The sequence below is a fragment of the Nothobranchius furzeri genome, chromosome 6, assembly GCF_043380555.1.
Source record: "Nothobranchius furzeri strain GRZ-AD chromosome 6, NfurGRZ-RIMD1, whole genome shotgun sequence".
Lineage (NCBI taxonomy): Eukaryota > Metazoa > Chordata > Actinopteri > Cyprinodontiformes > Nothobranchiidae > Nothobranchius > Nothobranchius furzeri.
In genome coordinates, this window is record NC_091746.1 from 60,604,969 (window position 1) to 60,631,855 (window position 26,887).

The 26,887-nt window shown below is 41.7% G+C and overlaps 1 protein-coding gene across 1 annotated transcript in view; it reads right to left on the minus strand.

The window, feature by feature from the left end:
• Positions 1–1,068: 1,068 nt before the first annotated feature.
• The window catches only part of loxhd1a (lipoxygenase homology PLAT domains 1a), a 46,551-nt gene continuing 20,732 nt past the window's right edge, over positions 1,069–26,887 (minus strand). The window contains exons 15-41 of the mRNA XM_054744470.2: positions 26,696–26,772; positions 26,409–26,605; positions 26,128–26,320; positions 25,879–26,039; positions 25,464–25,800; positions 25,193–25,344; positions 24,864–24,997; positions 24,427–24,575; positions 24,182–24,286; positions 23,977–24,105; positions 23,729–23,893; positions 23,470–23,651; positions 23,230–23,346; positions 20,663–20,825; positions 20,315–20,469; positions 19,969–20,178; positions 16,737–16,863; positions 16,442–16,650; positions 16,127–16,312; positions 15,175–15,302; positions 14,981–15,098; positions 12,763–12,940; positions 7,840–8,025; positions 4,510–4,680; positions 4,244–4,382; positions 1,821–1,976; positions 1,069–1,717 (exon numbers count right to left, since the gene is read on the minus strand). Of these exons, the coding sequence (XP_054600445.2) occupies positions 1,237–1,717; positions 1,821–1,976; positions 4,244–4,382; positions 4,510–4,680; positions 7,840–8,025; positions 12,763–12,940; positions 14,981–15,098; positions 15,175–15,302; positions 16,127–16,312; positions 16,442–16,650; positions 16,737–16,863; positions 19,969–20,178; positions 20,315–20,469; positions 20,663–20,825; positions 23,230–23,346; positions 23,470–23,651; positions 23,729–23,893; positions 23,977–24,105; positions 24,182–24,286; positions 24,427–24,575; positions 24,864–24,997; positions 25,193–25,344; positions 25,464–25,800; positions 25,879–26,039; positions 26,128–26,320; positions 26,409–26,605; positions 26,696–26,772 (4,705 nt within the window). The 3' untranslated portion in view covers positions 1,069–1,236. The remainder of the gene's footprint in view (positions 1,718–1,820; positions 1,977–4,243; positions 4,383–4,509; positions 4,681–7,839; positions 8,026–12,762; positions 12,941–14,980; positions 15,099–15,174; positions 15,303–16,126; positions 16,313–16,441; positions 16,651–16,736; positions 16,864–19,968; positions 20,179–20,314; positions 20,470–20,662; positions 20,826–23,229; positions 23,347–23,469; positions 23,652–23,728; positions 23,894–23,976; positions 24,106–24,181; positions 24,287–24,426; positions 24,576–24,863; positions 24,998–25,192; positions 25,345–25,463; positions 25,801–25,878; positions 26,040–26,127; positions 26,321–26,408; positions 26,606–26,695; positions 26,773–26,887) is intronic.

A 26,887-nucleotide genomic window follows, 5' to 3' on the forward strand; every position in this document is an offset into this window, starting at 1 on the left:
AGGGAGAAGGGCTGTAAGTTCAGCAAACTTCCCACAGGAGGAAAGAACCATCATAAATCTGCTCATTTGGTAGGTAGCAGCTGCTTTGGGGATAGGAGATTATGTGGTGACGTCACATATGCGACGTGCCGATTTCTTGTTTGTAGCCATGCTAATTACGAACTTTTACAAGCTAATAAATCTCAAAGTACGAGACTGGCATGAGAGACACCCATCATTACTTTCCATTTAAATTGCAGTACAACATGTGTGCGATCTAGGGTGTAAGGCAAAGCGGATTAGAAAATAGCGTTTTTAACCCCATTGACTTGCATTCATTTTTCCGTTCTTCCGGGGACCCATGATGCGGAAGTTACTTAGGCTCCCTATCCACTGCTCCCATATTTGATTTCCTGTCTGGCATGCTTTGAACTGATGAGCTTGACGTGTTCTGGTAGCAAAGCACAAAAAAAAATACACCTGAAGGGTACAATTTTTTGAGCACTGCAACATTATGCTTCTAGGATGGTCCACTCTGCGCCTGATACAGTGATGATGATGACTAATGATAAATGACCCGCACTTATATAGCGCCTTTCAGAGTCAGAGGACTCTAAAGCGCTTCACTCTACAGTGTGTCATTCGTCCATTCACACACACATATTCACACACTGGTGGGGATGAGCTACAATGTAGCCACAGCTGCCCTGGGGCGCACTGATGGAGGTCGAGGCTGCCGAGCACAGGCACCCTCCGACCACCACCAGCAGGCAAGGTAAGTTAAGTGTCTTGCTCAAGGACACATCAGCAGAGTTCGCTGTCCGGAGCCTGGGTAAAGGGCTAAGAGAGTCATGCGTCATCTTGCATTATGTGATTTCATGATCTCACCGGAACAACTGCGTGAAACGCATTCATAGCCACTGCTTATCTGGGCTGAGGTGGCAGTGAAATTGTCTCTGAGGCGTGCCGCTTAGACACCCAGTGAAAAGCCCAGGTTCAAATTTTAAACATCTGCTTGGTGTACGAGTGAACGAAAACAGAAATGACAGATGAAATATCAGTTTTATATAAAAAATATTTATTAAAAAAAATAAATTTGCAGTCCAACTGTATTAAAAACATGGCACTTTTCTTTTCTTGATTAAAGGCTTTGCCCTTGGACCATAAATGATAACACAAAAACTATGAATGTCATTATACCTGAGGTATAAAAAGTGCAGGAAGGAGAACCTTTTGTCATTATTTGAAACAGACCTGTTAGTATTTTGGGTAGAGGACCCTGATGATCTGTCCATCAGCTCTTTTTGTGTCCAGCCACTTCCCACAGAGAAAGATTGTGGTAACACCACTGGCCGTGTTGGTGATTTCCACTCGGTCAAGCAGCCACCCAGGGCTGAGGCCAGAGTTGTCGTGCTCCACTTGAACTCTCTGCAGCTCTCCCATGTCCAACATTTCCATCAGGAAACGGTCCGTCTGCTCCCTTTCAAATAGGTTTCGGAACCTCTGCCGCAGCTGCCGACGGCCCGAATCCCCATTGGAGCCGTAGATGGTGATGAAAACGTTGGCGTCTGTTCCTGCTCCCTTCTCGTCACCTGTGATGACGATTATCTCGTACTTGACGGGAACCAAGCTGCGAGCTTTGCTGGCGAAACTCTCAACAGACTTTGTGCACTCAAAAGTGAGGAAGTCATCCCTCTTTGGAGAGAGTGGGAGGAGGGCATTGCAGTTGAAGATGTATCTTAAAAAATGATACATTAGAATATAATTGGGCAGTTCAGCTGGAGATAGCAACAGTTATTGAAGTATTATTTAAAAAGCGAATGACCTGGCAGGTATCTTACTTGTTTCCGAGCTCTTTTTCAGTCACAACAACCTCCTCAACATGCCAGTAAACTTCTCCTTTAACTTTCTTTCCATCCTTGGGTGTGTGGCCCAGGCAAATGGCAGCGATATCACCAAGGTTCTTTGAAGAAATCTCAAATCTATCAACATTTCCCCTGAAATGAGAGAAAGAAAGAAAGAAAGAAAGAAAATAATCTTTTATATAGCGCCTCTCATGATAGAAACCATGAGGTGCTTCACAAAAAACAATAATTAAGGTAAAAAAATGAAGATTTAAAAAACTGATTAATTTTTTTGTTTTATTGAGAAAAAAATAGTGATTAAAATGTAAGGAAAGGGAGAGAGAAGATGAATAGAAAAGAGGGAAATCAGTGGATCCTGGGAAAGGCGGAGTTGGTAGAAAGTGCGGAATAAGGAGAGGGTGATGAAGGTCACACTAAAGCCTGAACAAGTGAGTTTTCATCTGCTTTTTAAAGGAGTCCACTGATCTCAGGCTCGGGGGAGAGAGTTCCAGAGTCTGGGGGCCACAGCAGCAAATGATCTGTCACCTTTGACCTTTAGCCTGGTGCGCTGCACAACCAGTAGGCTTTGGTCACTGGACCTCAGGGTGTAAGGACTGAGAAGATCTCCAATGTATGGTGGTGTTTGTCCATGTAAGGCCCTAAGAACCAGAACCAGGCTCTTGAAATGAACCCTGAAGTTGACTGGCAGCCAGTGGAGGAGAAGTGGGGTGATGTGGGTGTGTTTGGAGGACTTGGTCAGAAGCTGAGCACAGACATTCTGAACCACCTGTAGACGGTTCAGGGAGGTTCTGCTCAGACACGTGAAAGGAGAGTTGCAGCAGTTTAAGCGTGAGGAGATGAAGGTGTGGATAACTTTCTCAAGTTCAGAGCGGGACAGAATGAGACTCAGCTCCTCAGAGAGGACATTAACAAGCATGACTGAGACTCAAACTAGTTAGTGTAGTCTATGATCATGTCACAGACATTTGCTCTGCAGTAGAGTCGTGGATTAAGAGTTTGTAGCTGGTAGGATTAGAATAAATGTAAAGGAGAAATTAGAGGAAAGAGGGCACTTTTTATGCGAAGAAGGATTGGGGGATAGGGGTGGGAATCAACAACCGGTTCTTATTTGAATTCCTAGGAATAATTGTCAATGCAGTGCTCCTTTATTGTGCAGAAGTCAGTTTTTGCTGTGGTTACCAATTGCATGTTTTTTGAGACGTTTGCTTGTTTGCTTGCATGGATTGGTTTTAGTTTTTTTGAGCATGGGACAATGAACTTCCGATTGAGAGCAGCTGCGCAGCTCATAATCACAGACCTATACGGCTCGGGATTCGACCATTGAGGGGTTTGGACCTTTTATAAGGACACTGGCAGGTGAAGGAGGGGTGTGCAGTGGAACGGGGAAGCGGCAACAGAGCAACAGCGAGATCTGCGCTCCTGAAACCAGCTTGGATTACGGCACAGGCGCTTTCTGTCTCCTGGTTTCTGTCTCCTGGGAGAGACCAGAGGACGGCACGGGAGGATCCAGCCATGTAACCAAAATAATTCAAGGCCCGCCAAACAGCTAAGTAAAGGAACGTGAAATATTGTTGCTGTAACCTGCATGCCTGTGGATTCTGGGGAGAAGTGAATGCTACCCCTGAGGTATTTCCTTGTGTTTCCCTTGCAACGGCAGAGGCAGAGCCGAGGAGAGAAGAGGAGCGGGACAGCGGCACTCCCCTGGCTGATGACGCGTTGGAGTGGACGCAACCATTGACGGAACAAGGCAAACCCAGAAGAGGAAGTCGGGCCATATTTGGGAGACTATCATCAGCCCCGCCCGCCCCCCACAAATGTTTGAAAGTTACTTTACGAGAAAGGATAACAACTGGGGAAATTTACAAAGTAGATATTTCATCAAAGAAATGAAACACTCCGGATATGCAAAAGCATTTGCGCACAAAATACACGATACCTTAAAGAGAAGGATGTGCTTTTGACCCGCTCTGGACTAGTCAAGTTCAATGCAGCGGCAGCGGTGACGTTTGCACATCCTCTCCTGATAAAACTGCCTGTAACGAATCTACTAGCACTGCCTATCGTGTTAGCATCATTTGCCTTATATACACACCTCCACACTAGCAGAATCCAGCGACTAAAGTCCCACCTGTAAAGAGATTTTGTCCATTTTGCAAAAAGCTACAGCAACACTACACCAAACAAGAAAATGACTCTGCCTTCACAAGGAGCGTAAAAGAGAACATTTGGAACGATCTTTCCAACCAGTACCAGGTGTTTAATACATTTTTTGCCACCTATTGAACTACTCGGGAATTGATAAGGGATTGGACTGACAATTAATCGACAATGGCAGTGATATTGGTAAAAATGTATTCCACTCGGTAGGCAATTGAGCTGAAGTTACACAAAGCACTTACTGCAAAAACCTCCTCTTCTTCGAAGAGTTCTCCATTACAAATTCCTTTGATCGAGCCTTCTTCCCCTCAAGTATGATCCATGCATTCTCTTTGGTTTCAGCTTCATTCGTGTCGGCAGTTGTGACACAAATTTCATATTCTTTTGAAGAGAAAATACAGAAAACCGTTAGTGATTTATCTTGATTTTCTTCAAGTTTAAAGCTTCTTTACTACAAACAAATTAAGAATAATTGGTATCAAGCAAAGATATTTTAAAGTGGCCCCACTGGTTTTCTCGTTGAGATCTAAATAGTCGTTGTTCACACAGGCCAGCTCCCTCATTATCTGCCCATCATCATCGCTCTTGGAGAGCCAGCGGTCACATGGGAAACGAAAAGTTTTGTCCAAGATTTCGTCTTTCACATCGATGTGCTCCAAGTGCCAACCTGGAGCAAGACCTGGATCAAGAAACAAAAAAAGAGATGATGAAGGTTTTCAATTCCTATGTAAAAAAATAGGATCTTGATTTTCAGTAAGTTCTACTGATCCACTGGTCCAATGTTGTTCCTTATTTATATCAATGAAATATTTAATGCATCAACTCAGCTATCACCAATTATTTTTGCAGATGACAACATTAGTTCTGTCGCAGCAACTGTCCAACTTTAATAGCTTGATTGAGAATGCCAATGCTGGTCTTGTCACGTTGTGGGGAAGGTTAGGACCCAAAATGCAAATCACCCAGACGACAAGAGGCAGGAGTTGGTAAAAAGTAAAAATCCTTTAATTGGCAGGATGAAACAAAATAAATCCACAAGGCAGCGAGCCAAAAATCCAAAGTCCTGGAAACACAGGACACCTAAAGTTCACTTAGAGCACCAAAGTCAAGAATCAAAAGTCCTGGAACACAGGACACCGAAAGCTCTCTTAGAGCACCAAAGTCTGGAGACGTAAAGCTCACATAGAGCACGAAACAACGCTGACAACAATACAATGGACCGACCACAACACAGAGACAAGACAGGGCTTATATAGACTGGGAAGATGAGAGGGAGATGAATTGCAGGTGTGTGGGGAGAGGGACCAGGTGAACACAATTACTAACTCAGGGAGGAGGAAGAAAACACTGGAGGGAAAAAACTCACTAAATAATGAAAGGCTGTAAAAAAGGAAAATGACCTAAGAGAAAAACAAAAGACCAGGAGGCATGAACCATAACTAATATTCTAAGGGGAAGCTGACACTAAAGGAAAACACTGCAGAAAGAAACTACAGGGGCATGGCTAAGAGGGAGCCAAGAGAGCACAGGACCTGGGAGAGGGAAGTCTGAGGGGGTAAACCTAGAGGTCAAATGGGGAACACCAGGAGACACATGAGGAAGACGCAGACATGACACATGAGAGTGCTAGAAGACACAAAAGGAGCACCTAGAGACGAATGGAGGACAACAGGAGACACATGAGGGGAGACGCAGACACAGACCATGACAGGTATAGGGATAAATGATATATGGTTCAAAATTAACAAATTATTTTTTAATTTACATAGAATTATATTTGTGGGAAAATGTTTTACAATAAAAATGTAACCCAAATTCAAATCTACTGATCCAAACGATCAACTACAAAATCTGATGGAATTCAAATTGATGAGAACCTGAGTTGGAAAAATGCATGTTGACTTTATAAGAAGAAAGATCTAGAAGTCCATCAGCATAATGAGGAAGGTTAGCTATATCATGTTATATTCTAGCCTTTTGTTTCCGTATCTCTCTTATTGCAACATGATTTGGGGTAGCACTTTTTCCACTGCTCTCAACAAGATTTCCTTCTCCAGAAAAGCTTTGTTAGAAGGGCTACTGGATCAGAAGCAGGAGCAACTTCTGCCCCTCTCTTCCAGAGACTAAAAATGTTGACCATCAAGTGAACATTTCTCAAATTTGTGTCTTCATACATAAAATCTTAACTGATGGACAGATACCCAAACAGTTTAATGTGTATTTTTATGTAAAGTCATCCATTCACTCACATATTACAGAACAGTAAACGGATCTCTATCCCCCTAAACATCTCTCTCATCTAGGAGGTCAATTCTCTATCCGCTTTAAGGGTGGTATAGCGTAGAATCGTGTTTCCTATTTGGTAAGCCAGTGTTCTATTTAACATTTAAAATTTAACATCTTTGGTGTGTTCTTGCTGTGTTGAGTTTCAAATTCCATCTTTCAGTTCTTACAAGATAACAACCTGCAACGTTTCGTTTGCAGCTGCAAACATCATCAGGCTGACGCCGATGGTGGCGTCACTTCCTTCATTTATCCGCGGGCAGCAGAGGACATTGTCGCCCTCAGCTGCCCGCTCTCCCCTCTCTGATGATGCAGTCCAACGAATAAACTCCATCGTCTCTGTTCATGGTCCCACATCCACGTCTCCTCATCTCTATAGCTTCCTTTATCCATCTTTTGTATTTCTGTTGTTCGGTGTTTATGATCCTTGTGTTGTCCCAGTCCATTATATGGTTTTCTCTCATGCAGTGATCTGTTACGGCATGGGACTGCATCATCGAGAGGGGAGAGCGGGCAGCTGAGGGCGACAATGTCCTCTGCTGCCCGCGGATAAATGAAGGAAGTGACGCCACCATTGGCGTCAGCCTGACGATGTTTGCAGCTGCAAACGAAACGTTGCAGGTAAATAAACCTTTTCTGTGTTTTAAAAAGAACTGAAAGATGGAATTTAAAATTTAATTTGATCAAAGAAGGGTTTTTATTTAGGAAAATTTCAGACTCTTTTATTATTGTCTTAAACCTTTGTAATCAATGATGTCATGGTAAGTTTTTGATGGAGGCTTCAGTTAAATTTCACTAGCTTTTGCTTCCTCCTGCACTGTAATTTTAATAGTCTTATGCTGTTTATTGTAACTTTTTCTATTTTCAAATCAAATAAAATAGATCAAATATCACACAGAACTTATTTTACCGATAAATGCAAAAACAGAAAGTATCGACATCAATCTGTTTTAAATGAAAAATCACATTTTAAAGAGATTTGTTTTCTTTTGACAATTAGGAACCCAGATCTTTTACAGATTTACAACAAGTCCATTTCTGAAATCTGTAAAAGTTGCATTACAAGCCTGCTTTTGGCAAAACTCGATGCCCGCAGCTGCCCAGATGGCATTTAAACTTCAATGGGAGAAACATGACAAACCTAAGGATAATGCAAAGGTTTCTAGCACTCAGCTGACCTTAAATTTGACCAAAATGGAGAGCTTCTGAGTCCTTGTGTGTCTCATTTTGTGGATTGTCAAGGATTTTCTTTCGGTAAAATAAGATGTTAATAATAAGATGTTTTAAACAGTTTTATGTTCTTTGGTACTTTTTCTGTGTTATTTTGTTTTTCTTCTTTTTTGGGAAGGTTCGGTTTACGCTAAAATCACATCAAGAGGTTGACTGATTCAGCATTAAAGAATACTTCAAGTATTTAAAGTTTTCTAATAAGTAGTTGATGATGTCCGTCTTGTCAATGGTTCACCAAATGAAAGATTATACTATTCAGATTAAAATTCTCTTGTTTGGATTTATTTGTAATAAAACAGATTTTTTAAACTAGCCAGTAGCTAACCTGTATTGTCGTGCCAGACTCGCACTTTGGAGAGGTCTCCCAGACTGAGGACGTCAGCGAAGTGGAATGTGTCCACCTGCTTGCGTTCAAACTTGTTGGACTTGTTGCTTTCCTTTAGTGTTAGGGTTCCCGTGTCTCCGTTCTCTCCGAAAATGATGAGCCACACATGGGCATCAGTGCCTCCCCCTGAAAAGACAAAAGAATGTAGGAAACAAAATATTCTAAAACCAGTTTCAACTCAACTATTCAAAACCCCATGATATGAGTTAGATAAGGAGATTTAAAGGTTTTGCAGTGCAGTGGTGATGATGTGTTTAAATGCATACAAACATCTTATCACTTGCTTCCAAAGATTTTTTCACAATCAAGATGGTAAATGGTTGGGATGTAAGAAAATATCAAAATAGCAATATATTGTGATATTTTTCCAGCAATATTCTATCAATATTCAAAAGCTGTGTATCTAATTTTTGGAAGAATTTACATGCAAATGTGTATTTATATTTAATATTTTTATGTGTATTTTCTTTTTTTTTGTGGTGCAATTCAAAAGCAGACCGCTAGATGGCAGCAGTGTGCATTGGTTTTTGTTTCCACCATTGAAAAGTAAATCCCTATGTTATGGTTCAGATACCTCATGTTAAACATGTTAGGCATCAGTTTGGACTGTTATTGAATATTCCTACAATAAATTCAGTCTATTAATGCTATTAACATCTGACTGAATATATCACAATATATATCGTATCGTCTCCCCTGTATCGCCAATATTTCACCAATACACATCCCTGGTAAATGACCTATTTCATATTGCACCATCTAGGGTTCTGCAACCCCCCAAGCCACTTTACAAAACAAACATTCACTCGTGCGTACACACATTCTCACATGTGGTGATGAGCTACAAGCCACATCTGCCCTAGGGCGCACTGACAGATGTGAGGCTGCTGAGCACTGGTGCCCAAAGTCCAACCACCAGCAGGCAGGGCAGGTTAAGTGTCTTGCCCAAAGACACAACAACTGCAACAGACGGGGTTCCAACTAGCAACTCCTCTGTCGCTGTAGCCCCGTCACCACAAAATACTGTGTGTGAATTTACAAGATCAGGGAGAGCTGAATTCTCTGTGATTTATCATTTTCAGTGCAGCCTGGTGGGTACAAACTGAATGGATGATACTAAACTTCTTTTAAGTCATTTAGAATAGACAATTTAAGCCTCTTTATCATAAAAAAGCTTTAAAAATATTTTAATATCTGTACAGCTAGCTGCTAATAGCTCCAGCTGTAGCTCGTTGATTTAATCACAATAGATTTGTTGAGTTTTAGTAGTTAAGTTGTTTGTATGAGATAAGTGAATGTGTTCATATCTGGGTGATCTGGGCATTTTCTGTGCTCAGCTGACCGTTTCTTTGATTGCCTGCTCTCTGGGTTAGGGTGAGGGTCTGCTTCTTGAGAAGGTGACCCAACACACCCAGTCATTAAATGGTGACGAGGATGAATCTCAGTCAAGGTATAAAGTATAATGTGTTGAAAATGTTGAGATAGTCCTAAAATAGCTTTTCTAAAAATTGTATTTATACAGATGGTGCTCCAAAAATTCGAATATGGTGCAAAAGTTCATTTATGTCAGTAATTCAACTTAAAAGGTGAAACTCATATATGAGATATACTCGTCACATGCAAAGTCAGATATTTCTGCTTTTATTTGTTATAATTGTGAGAATTGTGCCATACAGTTTATGACAACCTCAAATTCTGAATCTCAGACAATTAGAATAATGTGAAAAGGTTCAATATTATAAACTGAAAGTGTCGTACTCTAAACAGCGAATGACTCCAAAACACCTGCAAAGGGTTTCCGAGCCTTTAAATGGTTAAATTACTGAAATAAATAGACTTTAGCAACATGAGTTTCACCTGTATTATTCTCTATTGGACTGATGACACTAGATGGTGAAGAACACTGTTTCCGCATGCAGAACCACGGCTGAAAAGTAATTTGCATGCAAGAGCCTGTATACGAGTGTCTATCAGCCTGTCTCATTATTTTTCCCAGAGCCTCAACATTTGGTGCAGCGCAACATCTTAGCTTCTAGTAACCGCCAGAGGCAGAGTGCTGTGCTTTAAAGTCGGCTCAGACTCCTTGCCATGCAATTACACTGATCAGCAACACATTTGAGGAAACACTGCAGGAAGAAAAGATGGCGCGATTGTGTGGAAGACTTCTGAAGAGGATGTTTTTTTGTAACAGACGTGAAATATTCCACGATCCATACTGCTGGAAAACATAAACCTCAGTGATGGACATTTAGTCAATCATGTGTCAAAGTTAAATAGCTCCAAAGCTAGCCATCAGGTTGTGAGATGTTTGCTGATCAGAAGAAACGACAGACGCTTCCCTCTGAAGGTAGTGTGAAAAGTAAAAGACGAGCTTGACAGATGTAATGGGTAAACTGCAGGGTTCGTCTGGGTCTTCCAGGTAAAACGGAGGGATTTTAGAGATGAATGAAGATATCCGAGCTTCACTGTTCGGTTAGAACGTCTCAAGAACTGGCCTGCTGTTGACCCAAGGATGAAAGGCTGGCGCCCTCCCCGACAGGTAGACCTGAGATGGCCTTTTTTCCTGACCGCCCTTGAACCTGTCAGTTATTTTTGCTTATAGGCTAGGATTAAACTTAAAAAAATATGATGCTCCCCAAAGTGAGGCTAGATATTTCTCTTCTTGAAAGTAATTGAAGAAAATTCACAGATTCAGGTATTTTATTCTGCTAAAGGGCGGCTGTGGCAGAGGAGTTCAATACCTGCCATGTAACTGGAGGGTTGCAAGTTTGAGCCCAATCTATCACATTTGTTGTGTCTGTGGCGGAAATCCACATTTTATATCCTCAGGTTAACTTTGTTTGGATTTACACGGAAAAGAACAATTACGTTTTCACACAAAGGTTTCTTTCACACTTAGCAGAAAAAAAGGGGGAATTGGAAACTGACCTATAATCATATAAATTCCAACAGACCATTTTCAAACATCTGGCTAACTCCTACATCTTTTCCCAGGAACGTAAATTTTACCATGTGACTTGTTTGTTTCCCTCCTTAAGCAATCGAAAAGACGGACATTATCAGGACTTGGTCTGGTCCGTGTCAACCTGCCAAGACCTGGCTCTCCCCCAAGGTTTGAATGCTCGTAAAACCTTCTCAAGGGTCAATTCCAGGATCTCGCTTTTATCAAAACCCTGGTATTTTTCTGTTTATCTAGAATCAAAGAAGGTGTTTAGGTTGTTTACCCTTAAAATAGAAATCAAGGTGCTCTAAGTTAAAATCTTATCAGCCACAGACCTTAACTGTTTGTTTTGTGTTTTCTTTCATGTTAAACTACTGACATTGTGATTCACCAGTTCAAAACCATACTAAAAGTGATACATCAAGCTTAAGACCTGAAGTTAATTCTTTCCCATTTAAAGTAATACTTTGATGCTAAAGTAATACTTTTTGAGGATTTATATGAATAACTGTGTTAAACTGTGAGCATGAATTTCCCATGGTTATAAGACTGGGTTATGTGAAAGAGCCAAAGTGCCATCAAGTGGTTAAGGAGTAAAACACATGTGGATGTGACCCAGAAGGTTATAAAAGCCACAGAGCAAACCTCGTGTGAGAAGAAGAGAAAAGAATAAAGGACGCCTTAAACACATCCCTGCGGGCTGTTTTCCATCTGGCCCAGCAGAACCCGGCGCTTTACAGTAATTCGCTCTCAAAAATTACGTTAAAACTTACAAGCAACTCTGTTTGTTTTGTTTTGATTGTCTACATGAAACCGTGGTGGTCAAGTTTTTTACATTAAGTGTAAGAGCAATTTGGAACAGTTTGATGATTCGGCTCCGTTAGGAATAATTTGGGCCCGTGATCTGAATTCCACGTTTCGAGGCCGCTGAAGTGAAGGAACCTTGAGTCAAGCCACTCCGGGAGAACACCACCCTCTATACACCACAGAAATCGTTGACCTAAGCTGAGGTGCCAAAAAGTCCTACGGCCCCTGAAGGCCACATTCAAGCTTCTGGACAGGCAGAACCAGCCCACAGGACACCTCTTTGGCGACGGAAAAAGGTCTGTGAAACATCTCATCTGACTGACTTTTGAGCTAAACCCGATTAATGAATTCAGATTAGTCCATTTCTTTATGGCATGTTTTTATTTCGATCCCAGAGTCACGTTAGCCTGCAAGATCCCCTTTCATCTTCTGCCATAACGAGACCCCGACCACACATACAAGCACGCACACACACACACACACACACACACACACACACACACACACACACACACACACACACACACACATACACACACACACACACACACACACACACACACACACACACACACACACACACACACACACACACACACACAAACACACACCCTTGGTTCTCCTTTCAGAAATTATTACTAATAGTTACCAGTCACACTAACAAAGGCTGGGTGGTGCCCCAATTAATTAATATAAGATCATAAACAGGCTAAATCTATGCCACATTTGAAATATAGATATACATTTATCACTACATGTCCTTGGGCAAGACACTGAAGAAGGAGAATTCTTGCGTGGTGGTCGGAGAGACTGGTAGCGCCTGTGCTCGCCAGCTTTGCCTCTGTCAGTGTGCCCCAGGGCAGCTGTGGCTACATTCTAGCTCATTACCACTAGCATGTGAATGTGGATAAATGACTGGTTTTGTTGTAAAGCGCCTTGGGGGGTTGTAGAACCCTGGAAGGCACTATATCAAATACCGGCTATTTTACCGTTTGGCTTTACCTGCTGTGACATGAAACATGATAATAAATAATAGTATGATCATTTTAAATTAAAATAATAAGACATCCAGATTCTCAAGTTTCAATGATTCAGCCCGTGTGCAGCGATTGTACCTGAAACATCACTGGTCTTGACCTGGATGGTGTAGGTGGTAAGCTCCACCATCACTTCCTCATCCACCACAGCGGGCATCTCACAGATCATGGTCCTTTTGGGTCCTCGCGTCCTGGACAACCACTCCTCATAGGTGAACACAGACACCTCCTCTGTGGTCAGGTTACGCAAGATCACCTGGATGCACAGAAAAGAGCTTTTGAGGCATTATTTAAAAAATAAAAATGATCTCTCTAAGATGATTTTATACCTATAGTGGCAACTAAATGATGCAATTTTGGCAGCACAGTCGTGGGCAAGCATATGAACTGTCACAAGTAATGCAACCTCAGTTTTTGATTATATCAGCTTGAATAAACTGGATGTTATATAAAGAGACCAGCTGAATTGCAGTCAATTCCAGTCATTATTTGACATAACAATGTATTAAATCCCCCCAAAAATTTCTCCTGCATTTGTGAATAAGGCTCCGGGTACGCCAAAAAAATCCAGAAAGCAGCAGGATCGTCTCTTAATGTTGTCCCAGCTGCAGGACCAGAGCAGAGAAGATTTTGGAGAGTGATCTGGTGACCAGAAGAGTAGCAAAGATGCCACTTTGGTCCAAGAAAAAAATCCTTAACTGACAAATAAACCAGAACTCATCAGATTGGGCTCTGGCTTTGCTTCCTGTTCCGATGCTCCAAGCCAAGACCATACGATCTGTGCACGTGTAACAAGAGGGGGAGGGGGGTCATAGGGTGGTTTAATGAGAACGGGCTGTGCACAATGACTGGATGAAGTTTTTCCACAATTGTGTGTTTAAGAGTCTATTAAAATTATGTTTTTTTTTTGACAAAACAATACATTTATTGGTTGCCATCAACATGTAAAGAGCATTTCAAACACAATGGCAAAAAAAGGTTTCAGAAAAACTTTGCACCTTGAACTTAATGTGAAGTTAAAAAAGCTTTAAATGGTATACTGAGCAGTTTGGCTTTCTTTTAGCATCCCCTAGTGACCGATAGTGAGAGCAAAAGTGATATTTATCTCCTTGCTGTGTGTTTGTTCATCTAACTGCTAAAATGTCTCATCAGCCATCATTAGTGTCTACAGGAGCGGTTCATCACTAAATTAAACAAATTAGCTGTGTTCATGATCTAAACAAGTAGGAAACATGCTGGAAGCAGACTGCAGCGCCACGCATGTCAGCTCCACTTTATTAAGTCCAACAGGGACCAGACCAGCACTCTGAAGTTGCAAATGTGATATTCTGGCTTCAAAGGGTGGTGGGGGGTCTTAGTAACCTTGTAAATGGTCATTTTTGCAATTACTGGCTCAAGAAAATTCTTTAAAAATGTGAAAAAGTTGCATTGTATCTCTTTAATGTATGAAATGATTGTAAATATACTTAAATATACCATGGGAACTTGACAAAAATATTGAAAAACACTGAAGTAGCAAACAGTAACATAGTGATATTACTGTTAAACATTTTCCATCTGGATGAAAATGCTGAACTATTAGTGCCACAGCAGTTGTCAGCATAAACAATGGCAGCTCCACTGGTATTAGCTCAGCTTTCTCCCTGTTTATTTGGGCTGATTACGATGCTGGATGCCCTCCCAATAACTGTTGAGTTGGTTTCAGCACAAAGAGCCAGCAATCCCTAAAGACAGAACATCTGATTGTGATGCTGAACACACGAGTCTCGGTGCAGCGTCAAGTCAAAGTGATGTTTCACAGTCTCAGGTGAAGACGGACAGGGTTTTGGAGTGCTCCTTCCCGCTCCGCTGCCCTGAAATTGTTGTGCTTCTACCAGAGATCCCATCAACGCAGAAAATGGGTTTCTGGTTCCTCTCAGGAACCAGTTTCTGACTGATGTAGAAAATTATTCTCTCTCTAAGGAAACTCTGTGTGTGTGTGTGTGTGTGTGTGTGTGTGTGTGTGTGTGTGTGTGTGTGTGTGTGTGTGTGTGTGTGTGTGTGTGTGTGTGTGTGTGTGTGTGTGTGTGTGCGTGCATAAGTGGGGTAGATCAATAATGGCTCTCATTCAGGCAGACAGAAGGAGCATGTGACTTAGCATGTCCTGGATAACACACAAACCTGTGTTGTGTTACTGATTTTGAAATACAACATAAATTAATCAAACTTCTTATAACATATATAGATAATTTATAGGATTTACAGTTCCTTCTTCATCACCAACCAGCTGGATGTATTTTACATAATGTAAGCTGACCTTGTCGAGAAACCAGTCAGGTCTACTGCCAGAGCCATCAATACGAAGTCTCATTTTCCTTAATGGTTCTATGTCATCAATCTCCTTGTTGAAGGTGTCTTCCTGACCGCGCTCAAACCTGCCGTCAAACAATAAAGAGTTTAAAATCCAGTGCATCGCTTTATAAACAGGAGTAGTCACAAATTTTTAGCTACCTGTCCTCGTTTTTTTCCAGCAGCATCTCCTCTGTGCTGCCGTTGGCACCAAACACCGACATGAAGATCTTGGTGTCTGTTCCTGCATTCTGTACATCTCCTGTTACCACTGTCACCTCATAGATAATCTATAACAGATCAGACATTTTACTAGTCCAGTTCAACCACTAAACACTTTCCCACAAAGTAGTATTTGTGTAAAGGTGCATGAGGTAAGAATGGCATCTTGTGGTCAGTTTTGGGTACTGCAGTCCATGATTCTAAACAAATACGTCTGCTCTGAGCAACTGTTACCGGTCACGGCTCAGCGCCAGAAGATTCTAGATGATGAGTGAAGACGAGTAAGTTGATAAGTAGGTGAATACATTCCACTGTAATTTTGAGTTGTTAGTAAATGAAAAAAAGTAGCTTGAGATATTTTTAGAGCTAACTGTTTGCCTCTAATTCACCGTTAACATTGTTAGCGCAATGTTAGCCTCTAGTCTTTTTTACCCAATATTAGAGTAAGACAAAAAGATGCCGTAGCTTCTTCAAAATAACTTCCGGGGCGCTCCTTTTGCTGGCTAACATTCTGCCCCTGACACCACTGCTTTTGACAGTTGGTGTTGAATAAAAATGCCAGCAACGTGTTTCTGTGTATGACTTGGCGACCTTGCAGGTTCAAATATGATTGGCTCGCTCTGGAACCAGAAAGTATGGGACAGATTGCAAACAAAGACTATGTCCCTTTTTGACCTTTTTTTTAAAGTAGAAAAACTGACAATCGTTCAGCTGGCTAAAGAAAATCTGATTTAATGTCACCTTCCTTCCAACATGATTGAGATGACTGTTTTGTGATTATTTTACTGTAAAATTCTTACTTATTGTACCTTTAAACTAGGAAATGTGCCTCTAACTGCGGTGTCTGTTATCTTCCATATGCTTTTGTACATATTTGTCCATGATTATGTACCTTCTGTGAGATAGCAATGGCCTCTGCATCAAGCACATTAAATTCTCTAGCAGTCAAGCCATCACCTCGATCTTTGGCTAGCCAGCACTTGCAAGCAAAGATATATTTGACCCCTTTGGTTGGCACAGCAACAGCCAGCTCATCAACGAGCCAGCAGCTTTCTGGAGTGGCTCCATCATGGCCGAGCTGCAGGGAGGGAAAGAACAATCGCTTTGAGCAACAAGGTTGTGTTTTCTGTACACTGTGTATGCGTGTGTCAGAGAAAGCATGGAGAGTGCCTAGTCCTTGCGAAAACCCCTAAAAAGCCTCACTTACCTCCACCTTTTTAAACTCCCCCACATCTGACCCGCTGACCTCGAAACTCTCCAAAGAGCCGGCCTGAAAGCCTTTACTCCCGTCCGGCAGGTCCAGCCACATCCTCTCCGTCTGGGCATGATTGGACCCAACAATGATCACATAAGCCCTGCTGGTGGTACTCGCGTCACGCTCCTCTCCGGTGCTGATGGTGATGTGGTATGGTATGACTGCACAAGAGAGACACTCAGATGAACCGTTGATTACCGGATGCAATTGTTTATTTGGCAGAAGATAAAATGATAATGTTTCTCACTTGGGAGCTCGATTTCTTCTTCATCTTTCTTCTTTTTGTTCTTTTTGTTCATATTACTGTCAACACTCTTTAGAGTCAAAGCTGATTTCTTTTTACTGTCCAGGCTCTCTCTCACTCCTTCATAACCCTAAAACACAGAGGACAAACCGTGATACAGGCAAAAACACACAGATGGCTACAACAAATCCACAGAGACCATTAAATGTGACTAAGAAAAAGTGCTTGTATTTTTCCTGTTACAGGTGCAGGGTGTTCGAAGTGTCCAACATCATCATAGACTAGAAAAAACCTGCTGAAGTCTCACAGACGAATAAGATACAAAATGAAACCTTCTGTGAGGTGAGTGAGAATTACATTTCTCCATGAGGGACGGTTTTGGATGTATAAAACTATTGAGCCAGTCAGACAACAATGAGCAGAGCTGATGCAGCTTGCTCAAGTCGATTTTAGCTGTGCTTCAAAAATACATGAGTGCTCTAAAAGTGGAAACACCAACAGCGAACCTGTAATGGAGCTGAATTATGTATTTACTTATTTCTCTTTCGCAGAGTGTAGCGTCCAGAAATGATCAGTTTTCATCTACAGTGTGACTTCTTCAGTATCTGGTCATATGGAGACATATGTCTTAACTGGAACCTTTAATCTGCAAGAAAGATACTGTTGCCTGACCAAGGTCCCTCTCAAGTCTCCTCTATCTTTATCTGCTTTGCTTCACAGAACAAGAAGAATGAACTTATATAAGAATGAACCTTTAGAATAATGATGAAATGGCATGAACAATATGGTTAAACGGAATACTTAAATAATTATATAATGAATGAACAATATGGTTAAATGAAATGTTTTGATTAATCTGTGCTTAGATTAATGAGGATGAAATGAAATACATGACCCACATATTTAACCAGCGTACGTGACTGGAGAAGACACACTCACCATATCTCCATGACGCAAGTTAAAGTTAACGTCACTGCACATAGATATTTTCTGATCCACAAATCAGAGCTCTTTTATCTGAGGAAGGAGTGTTCTGGGGTTTGTTGGCAAAACCCATTTACATGTCAAATTCTGGTTGGCCAAGTAAATCATAATGTAGGTTAATAAAACTAAAATCCCTTCCCGGGTTGAGTCAGTTGAGCCTAACTCTGACTGGCCATCGGAAGAAGCCTCTTCTCCCATTGCATCTTTTGACAAGCTGTCAAAACCTGTTGCACGCTACAGCCGACCGCAAACGGTTCCTTCAGAATAAAGCTGAACCAGCTCCGACTCCTTAAGAGTCTTCCATAGACGCAAATAACTACCTGTTGTGACCTGGGGACATCTCGAGACCGGTTTAGTGGCACTGCGGTTTCTTCTACGGACTTCGGTACCTTTGGGGTCCACGGACTTCCACACATTCCGGATCTACCACGAGGGTCTTCGAAAGGGTACTTAGACTCGACAGATTGCGTCTGATGTGGTTTTATATACCATCACTTATAGTTTATAGGAGACCAAATTTATTCCTCACATGAAGTGTTTCCTAGTTGTCATGTTTTGATTGTTTAGAAAATAAATTTCTTACTTTTTATAAACTTGACTCTCTCTGAATTAATACGAAGTTTCTTACAATCCATGAATAAACAAAGAACTCTAATTCTTCTAGTTAAACATTCAAAGACCAATCAGATTTGATTTCCATATTTATATAGAAATTCACATCTTATTGGTCAAATGTAGTGTAGTATATTGAGCTTAAAAAGCACCCAAAATACATACGTATGCTAACTCTACAAGAGTTTAGTAACCAAGATTAGTTGACGTTTTGCTTTACAAGTTACATTGTTAAAGCATGAGCATATGAGTCTACCATCTTTATTGTTATAAACCACAAACTACACTTTGGCAAACTAGTACTAATCAAACCAGAGGAATCACTAATACACATAAAAAGATCCTTCCATCCGTTCTACAACAGGACCAACAGAGAAACCCAGACATCCCTCTGCCAACCTCCATCCCAAGTCAGAAATTTCTGGGTCTGCCCCACGCTCCCTGGAAAACCTCTGGTGGTAGGCAACTGGGAAGCTTTCTAATCAGATGCCTCAGCCACCTGAGCAGTGGCTCTCCTTCCAATGACCACTGGATCATCTCTCCTTATCTCCAGCCTACATTTCATCTGCATGTTTCTAGGATCTCTTTTTTTTTTTTTGGTCATGATGCAAATCTCATGACCAAGAGTGAGGGTTAAAGATGATCCAGTAATTCAAGAGCCTTGTCTTTCAGCTCAGCTTGTTCTTCAGCAGCAACACTCTCATTACCGAAGCCCTGATCTGTCAGTCCATCCCTCGCCCCATCCTCCCATCACTCATGAACGAGCCATGGATACCTGATATTATCTTCTTCAGGTTTGGACTCACACCTAAATCTGGAGTGAGCATCACATGACACTTACCTATGATGGCTAGAAGAAGAAAAGATGAAACATTGTGAACCACTGAACCACTTTAGGAAAAGATTTGACTGCGATTTTTCTGGCAGAAATTACGATTTCAGTTCTATTCACAATTTTCTTCAAATCAAGCTTCAGCACATTATTCAAAATAAACAGTAATGTTCACAAAAATGACAGGAAATGGCATCATACCATCAAAACACTAAAACTCCTCCTTGACAGTTTTGTCAAAAAAAGACTCACTATAACAATGAACTCTGACACATTTTAACGCTTCCTTTGAATGGCCGTAACTCCACAACATCAGAAAAATCCAAACTGGGTTTTAAAGGAAGAGAAGTTGTGGTTTCAGCTTCCTTTTCTGCTGTTTCTGCTGCGTGAGGGACAGAGAATAAGCAAACAGAGACAGACGACACGTAGCTGCACCGCGAAAAGGAAATATAAATCCAGAAAAACAATCAAATGAGCCGCTCAGTCTTGAGCTTGGCGTTGGGCTTCCGCCCCCAATCCAACTCCTTAAAGCTGAGTGTTAAGCACAGAGGCATTGGATCCCATTGTTAAAGTCTTTGGTGTGACCCGACCAGGATTTGAACTCCGATGTCCCAGGGTGGACACTCTACATCTAGGCCACTGAGCTGAATTGGACCAGCTCAGCTCAGATTTGTGACAAGAAATCACAAGTCTTACAAAGGCATCACATAAATAGTAGGTCGATGGTATGGAGCTAATTTGAAAAAAAAACTGACCCTTTGACCTTTACCAAAACGTCCTCCCTTTACTTGTCCTATTTTGAGTTACCTTGACGTAGAAGACTCTTTCAATGCGCCTGTCCTCCCTCTTTCTGGACAGCCAGCGCTCACATAAGAATAGGTAGACTTCTTCTGTATCTTCATCAAACACCTCCACCTGGTCCAAGTACCAGTCGGCGCTCACCAAGCTGTTGTCATGGCGAATCTTTATCTTGAAAACTTGGCCAAGGTCAACAGCTTCTATCGTGAACTTATCCACCTAACAGACAATGGCTTAAAATATGTTAAATGTTCTTTTTAAACGATTCTGAAATGACAGAAAATGGTTGATGTTTACAGTAAAAATGGGAGACAGGAGTAAAGACACAGATCTAGTCAAGTATAAGTTTTCTTACAGATCCACGTTCAAACTTGTTTTTGTTCGTCTCCGACTTGCTCAGCTTTCTCTCTCCGGTGTCGCCCAGGTCTCCGTAGATAGTGAGGAAGACGTTAGCGTCCGTGCCAGATCCATTCACGTCCCCCGTCATTACTGACACTTTGTATGTGTGGGCTGCGCGTGTGTGTGTGTGTGTGTGTGTGTGTGTGTGTGGGGGGGGGGTAATGACCACAAACAAACACAAATTGATCGGTTTCAGGCAATTATACAGATATTACACTGAAAGGTAGCAATTTCCCATCCATTAATAGTGCTGTCATAACAGATCACACCAGAGTAGAGAATGGGGAAGCAAACAAATACATACTCTCTAGGGCATCTTCCACCTCAACCTCGGTCACTTTCAGGTTGCCGTCTCTGGAAAGTTTCTCAGTGATGATGTCAGAGGGTACCAGCTCCCTCACTGTTTCTCCATCGTCTTCGGACTTGGCGAGCCAGCGCTCACAGGGGAAGATGACTGTTTCAGAACCCTGCAAAGAACCAGATGTGTAGATCTGGTTAAAGGTGAATAAAGTGTCTCACCTAACTCATATCATGATGAAGGCCCACTGCTGAGGGACTACCACTCTTTTGTGAGGAAAAACAGCCCCACCTAATGGCCAGAAAGAGTTCTAGAAAACACAAACATGTCTGCTGCTGCATTAAATGTGAGGATTGTTACTGTAGTTACTCAGGTTGTGACTATCATCCATCTAGTGATGAATATTATATCTGTACATAAATATCTGACCTTTTCTTTTGTTTAATGTAATTGAATAAGTCACAACTCAATAAACAGTTTAAAGAGACTATATTATGCAAAATACTTTTTTGGAGCTTTAGGTATTGTTATTATCATGAAAAACAAACTCAAAGCGGTTTTTGGCTTCACACATGCATTTTCCTACTAAATCCTGTTTAGCTGTTGCAAAATCCTGGATGGGGCATTGTTATTTTATCTTGGCCCGCTCCTCCCCATCCATGTAGTGTTGAATCCTCCCCTGGGCTGTAAACACTAACACGTGGTCCCTCAGAGTAGCTAGCAGGGAGCAAATCTCCACAGAAATAATTTATTTTTTTATCTAGTCTGCACTAGGGATTGGTACCGAATTCGGTACTTTTTAAGGTACCGACCGAATTCCACAGTACCGACCGAGCACCGATTCACGTCATTTCAAACTGTGCCTCGTTTCAGTACCCGTCCTTCATAAAGAGAACTTGCCAAGACAGCTGCGCATGCGCAAGAGCGTTATGTCGTCGCTTGCTGCGAGCGATTTGTAAACAGAGCAGCATGGTAGAAAAAACGATGATGAAACCAGCGACAATGATCTAAGTGAAACATCCTCATCTTAATCTGCTCCGGTAGGTAAATAAAATGTTTAAGATAACGTTAGCTTGATTTGTTAGCTTCCGTCTAGCTAATGGTGCGTTCGCTTTCCCCTTGGAACTCAGAATTTCTGACTAGAAAAACATGAATGCGCTCTAAAGTTTGGCTTCACTTTACTAAATGCGACGGGTGATTGGGTGAAGATGAAACCAGCGACAACGATCTAAGTGTGAGGCATCATCGTTTTAATCCGCTCCAGCAGCTAAATAAACTGTTTAAGATAACGTTAGCTTGATAAATTAGCTTCCATTGCCACCGTTATCAGCTAATGGTGCGTTCGCTTTCTCCTCGGAAATTCTAACTTCCCAGTAGGAAAAATCAAAGAAAAAGGACGGTAAAAGGAATGAAGATACACAGTAAATTTAGTTCACAGTAAAGATGTTTGCTTCAGTTTAATTATCAGCTTATAAAACTACAAGGACGATGTTAAAATACAAACAGTTATATGTTATTTATCGTGATATTTATCAAATATGGTTATATATTGAGAAAAATTTATATTTAATTATAAAAGAGAGTTAAAATAATAAACACTCAAAACTATCGAAAATTGGTACCGTTAAGTACCGGTATCGATTCCTAGGTACCGGGAATTAGTACCGGATCGATTCAAATGTCAAAGGTACCCATCCCTAGTCTGCACCTTAAATAATGCCTACAACTCAAAAATGGAATTTTGCCTGTGAGAGGAACAGAACTGTTCAGTCTTCCTGAAGGATAGTTTAATCTGCAGAAATGGTTATATTTTATCTTCAGGAGCTGTCAAACGCTGAGCCAGAATGTGACAGTGATTTCACAGACCGCTTGTTAAACTACCACCAGTACTGAAGTGCATTTTCAGACAAAGAACTTCTTCAAACTGGCACTATTGCAACGTTAAAACCGCCCAATGGAGAGGCTGGAGCTGTGAGTACAGCCAAAATGCCAACTGCTAGCCGAATGGGTATAAAGTCTGTTGGGTGAGCGTCAGGGATGGACTGGGACAAAAGTTCATTCAGCTGCCTTTTCCCCGTCCGAGTGGTGTGTGTTCATGCGTGTGAGTGTTTACGTCTGAGTCGACCTTCCGACAGGGATTTTTCTGGCGGGGTTGGGGCATTCGGCAATCACTGATTGGGACATATGGGCTTGAATCTGCAGCAAGAATGCATCTGCAGTCTCCGGGTCTGCAGCTGTGTACTCTTAAGGAATAAACATGAGGGGAGGCGGGGTTTGATCGGACCCAATATTCCTGAGTCGAAGGATTGGCTCATGTAAATAACATGCATTTCATAAAAAATGAAATGGGAATCATGCATCAAAAATATTTTATCACATGAAGTGCCTATAGTTGCTCTGGAAGGTATAAAATAGAATGATAAAGGCCCTTTAAGATCACTTTATAGAATTACACTGAATTTCTGTTTGTGCCTTATTTAAAAGCTTGATTAACCCTACAAACATTATGTCTGTCTGACCCTTTGAGAAATGTATTCTGAATCGTCATGCTGGTGGTGGGAAATGAATTTTACCTTTCCTTTTCTGAGCAGACGCCTAATCTCCACTCTGTCCAGGTGCCAGCCCGGATTGACCCCGCGGTTGTCATGACCAATGCGGATCTTCTCAATTACATCTCCCACATCTTCTAACTGCAAAGAGAGCAATGCACCATTGCTAATTTAACAGCATCACAATACACATGTTTGCTTTTCCTGGATTTGCATGATCGGTGACTGCAACTGCTTTGTACACAAATTTGCACTTTTTTATACCTCGACGATAAACATGTCCTCGGCTCCTCTTTCAAAGTACATTCTCCTCTCCCTTTTGTTGACGCACAAAGACTTCTGCTGGGTGCACACTGAGTCTTTTCCATACAGAACAATGAACACGTCCGCGTCTGTTCCAGCTCCAAACACATCACTTGTGAAGGTTTTAATCTCATAGGGCACAACTTGAGAAACAAATTTAAAATCAGTTAAGGGAACCAAAAGAATGAATGAAGTGTTTTACTTTAACTCTGACACTTACACGGGGTGTAAAACTCCGTCTGAAGTGGATTAGGAAAAAGATCCCTGACAATGGCTCCGTCATCCTCCCCTTTATCCAGCCAGCGGCCGCAGGGGAAGCAAAGCTTCTGGCCCAGGGACTGGGCATCAATCTCCACCCAGTCAAGAAACCAGCCTGCAGAGCCCCCTCCTTAAACACCAGTAATAGTGAATTTGAATGACTCATTTAGCATGGATTACAGCACAGTTTGTTGGGTTGTCTTAATGTACCACAGTTGTCGTGCCCAATACGAATCTTTTGCAGCGGCCCAAGATCCACAGCTTCCACGGTAAACTCGTCAGTGGTATACCTCTCAAACTTGTTTTTATGAGTCTTTGAAGCCTTCATGGTAATTATTCCTGAAGAAGTGCAAAATGCGAGGCTTGATGTTTTATGAATACACATATAACACAAACTATTGATCCCAAGTGTCACCTGTGTCATCCTTGGAGCCGAACAGGGTCATGAAGACGTTAGCATCCGTTCCTGCGTACTTCTTGTCACCAGTTTTGATCCTTACTGTGTACGTTGTAGACATAGCTGGAAAAAAAGAAGCAGAAATTAATAACACAGAGGGAATTTTTCTATCTATTTCATTTTAAACAGCTGATTTGAGTATCAGTGGTTCCTTTTGTTGCTTCACAACTCCTTTTCCTGGACACATTCAGAGCTTCTCTCACCCTTCTGCTCCAAACCAAGTGTTGCCTCTGAGTCTTCTTCATCTTCATCCCCCTTCCTCATAAAGGCTTCATCCACCGGGACGAGTTCTCTAGCAAGCTGTCCATCGTCCTCATCTACAGCAAGCCAGCGTTTACATGGAAAAAAGTACCTAAAACAGAGCATAGGAATGCTAATAATAACAGTTCATGAAGACTCTAAACAGAATAGTTTAGGATGCAAAGGAGGACTTTAAAATTCTGTTTGTCCAAAAAAAACTTTAAGAAAATAGTCAAGTTGAGATAAATCTAATATCATCCCACACCACACGGAGGAGCTCTACCAACATGCCACAGCTCCATCAGGTGAATGAGTTGTTGCTGTTTAAAGCTGCTGTTGTTTAATGTGAAGGTGCTGTTACATCTCAACCAAACCACTTTCTGAGATTTTCTGGACTTACGTTATATCGTCTTTGGTGTCTACGATTTCCACTCGGTCCAAAAACCAGCCGGCGCTGGCCTGGCTGTTATCATGTCTGATCCTGAGCTTCTTCAGAACCCCAAGATCCACTGCTGTGAGGCTCAGAACATCCTCCTGTGTCACACACATGCAAAAGAGTAACAGAGGATTTAAAAAACTGTCACAGACAGGTTGCGCACGAGGGTATTTATTGAAATTTGTTTTGAAAAATTAAAGCTACAATGGCAAATCTGCAAAACAACCAAGCTTAAAATATGTTTTTCATGCCTCTTAATGTTTTAAAACAGAAAAGCAATAAAAGAAATGCACCTGGCCTCTCTCAAATTTGTTTACGTGGTTGGATTTCCTGAGCCACCGCTCCCCCGTGTCTCCAGTCTCTCCGTAGATGTTGATGTACACGTTAGCATCGGTCCCAGCCCCCCACATGGTCCCGGTGTACACGTACACGTCATATGACTTCACTGAAATGAAAGCAGCTAAGCATTAGTGACATTTTACCCAAGACAGCTTTGACCTATTTTGACATCATTCCATATTTAAAGCTTCGCCTCGAACGTTAACGCGTTCACGCTCTACTTACACTCCAAGTCTTCATTGTCCTCAGTCAGTAACTCAACAACAATCTCCCCGTCCTCCTCGTCCCTGGCCAGCCAGCGGTTACAAGGGAAAGTATACGTCTCCACCACCTCCCTCAGCTCCTCTATTACCTCCACCTCGTCTTCCTCTTCTTTCTTTTTCTTTTTCTTGTCCTTTTTCTTGTCTTTCTTGGTTGTCTCCTCTTTCTTGACTTCAACCTGCACCACTGCCATCGTCAGTCGCTTGATGTCCACTGTCTCCAGGAACCACCCATCACCGATACCCTTCCCATCATGGAAAACGCGTATCTTATAGATCTTTCCAACATCCAGAGCTTCGATCTGGATCATCAAGAAAATAAATTATTCAAAGTAGAAACTTTAGCCAGGGGCTTATTTGACTCAAGGTTTACTACAGACTTTGAATATTTCAGTTGTGCCACGTTCAAAATTGTTGGAGCGACTTTTCAGCGAGAGGATTTCGGTTTTTCCTTCGTCTCCGTAGATTTGACAGAAGACATTAGCATTGGTCCCAGCTGCGCGGACATCACCAGTGACTACTGCTACTTCATAGTTGATCACTGTTACAGAGAAGACATGGGAGTACTGAGATAAAATACAAGGCTTTGTAGAAAAGAAGAGATTTTCCATGTCATTTTTCCTATTTACATTTTTCAATTTCCAAAACCTCACTGGGATATATTTCCACCTCCACCTTTCCGTCTGCCTCATCCTTGCAAAGCCAGCGGTGACTCGGAAACATGTACTGCATCCCGTGAATGGGGACAGAAATCTGCACACTGTCCAGAAACCATCCGGCCCGTAAGCCCTCGTTTGTGTGGCCAATCAGAAGACGATTAATCTACAAGCACCAGATTAAATGTTTCAAGAGACTTAAATATTTAAACCGGAGTTATCTGCCAAGTATTACCGAACGTTGGAGAACCTGCCTTTCCAACGTCGTAAGTTTCAAGGATGAAGATATCGGTGCGTGCTGTCTCAAAGTAGTTCCGAAGGTCATTGTCGGAGACGGCCAGAATGACCCTGTCGGTGTCACCCTTCTCCCCGTACAGCTTTACAAACACTCTGGAGTCAGAACTGGCCCCATTAACACTGCCTGTCTTGATTGCTATGTGGTAGTTGACATCTGAAAGCAAGTAGAATATTTATGTTGAGGTGAAAGCAAAGGAAAATGCCCTAATGTAGCTTCTGTGTGCATGAAACTTTCAGGTCATACTAAAGAGACGAAGCCCCTCTCCGGCTGGAACCAGCTCACGGACAATCTGTCCATCATCCTCATTACGGTCCAACCACCTGGAAAAAAACAAACTTTTGTTTTTGTTTATTTGATTCTTTAAATTGCAAGAAACTGGAATAAAATGTGCATATTAACCAGATCTCTGTTAGAATAATATGAATCAGTTCAGCA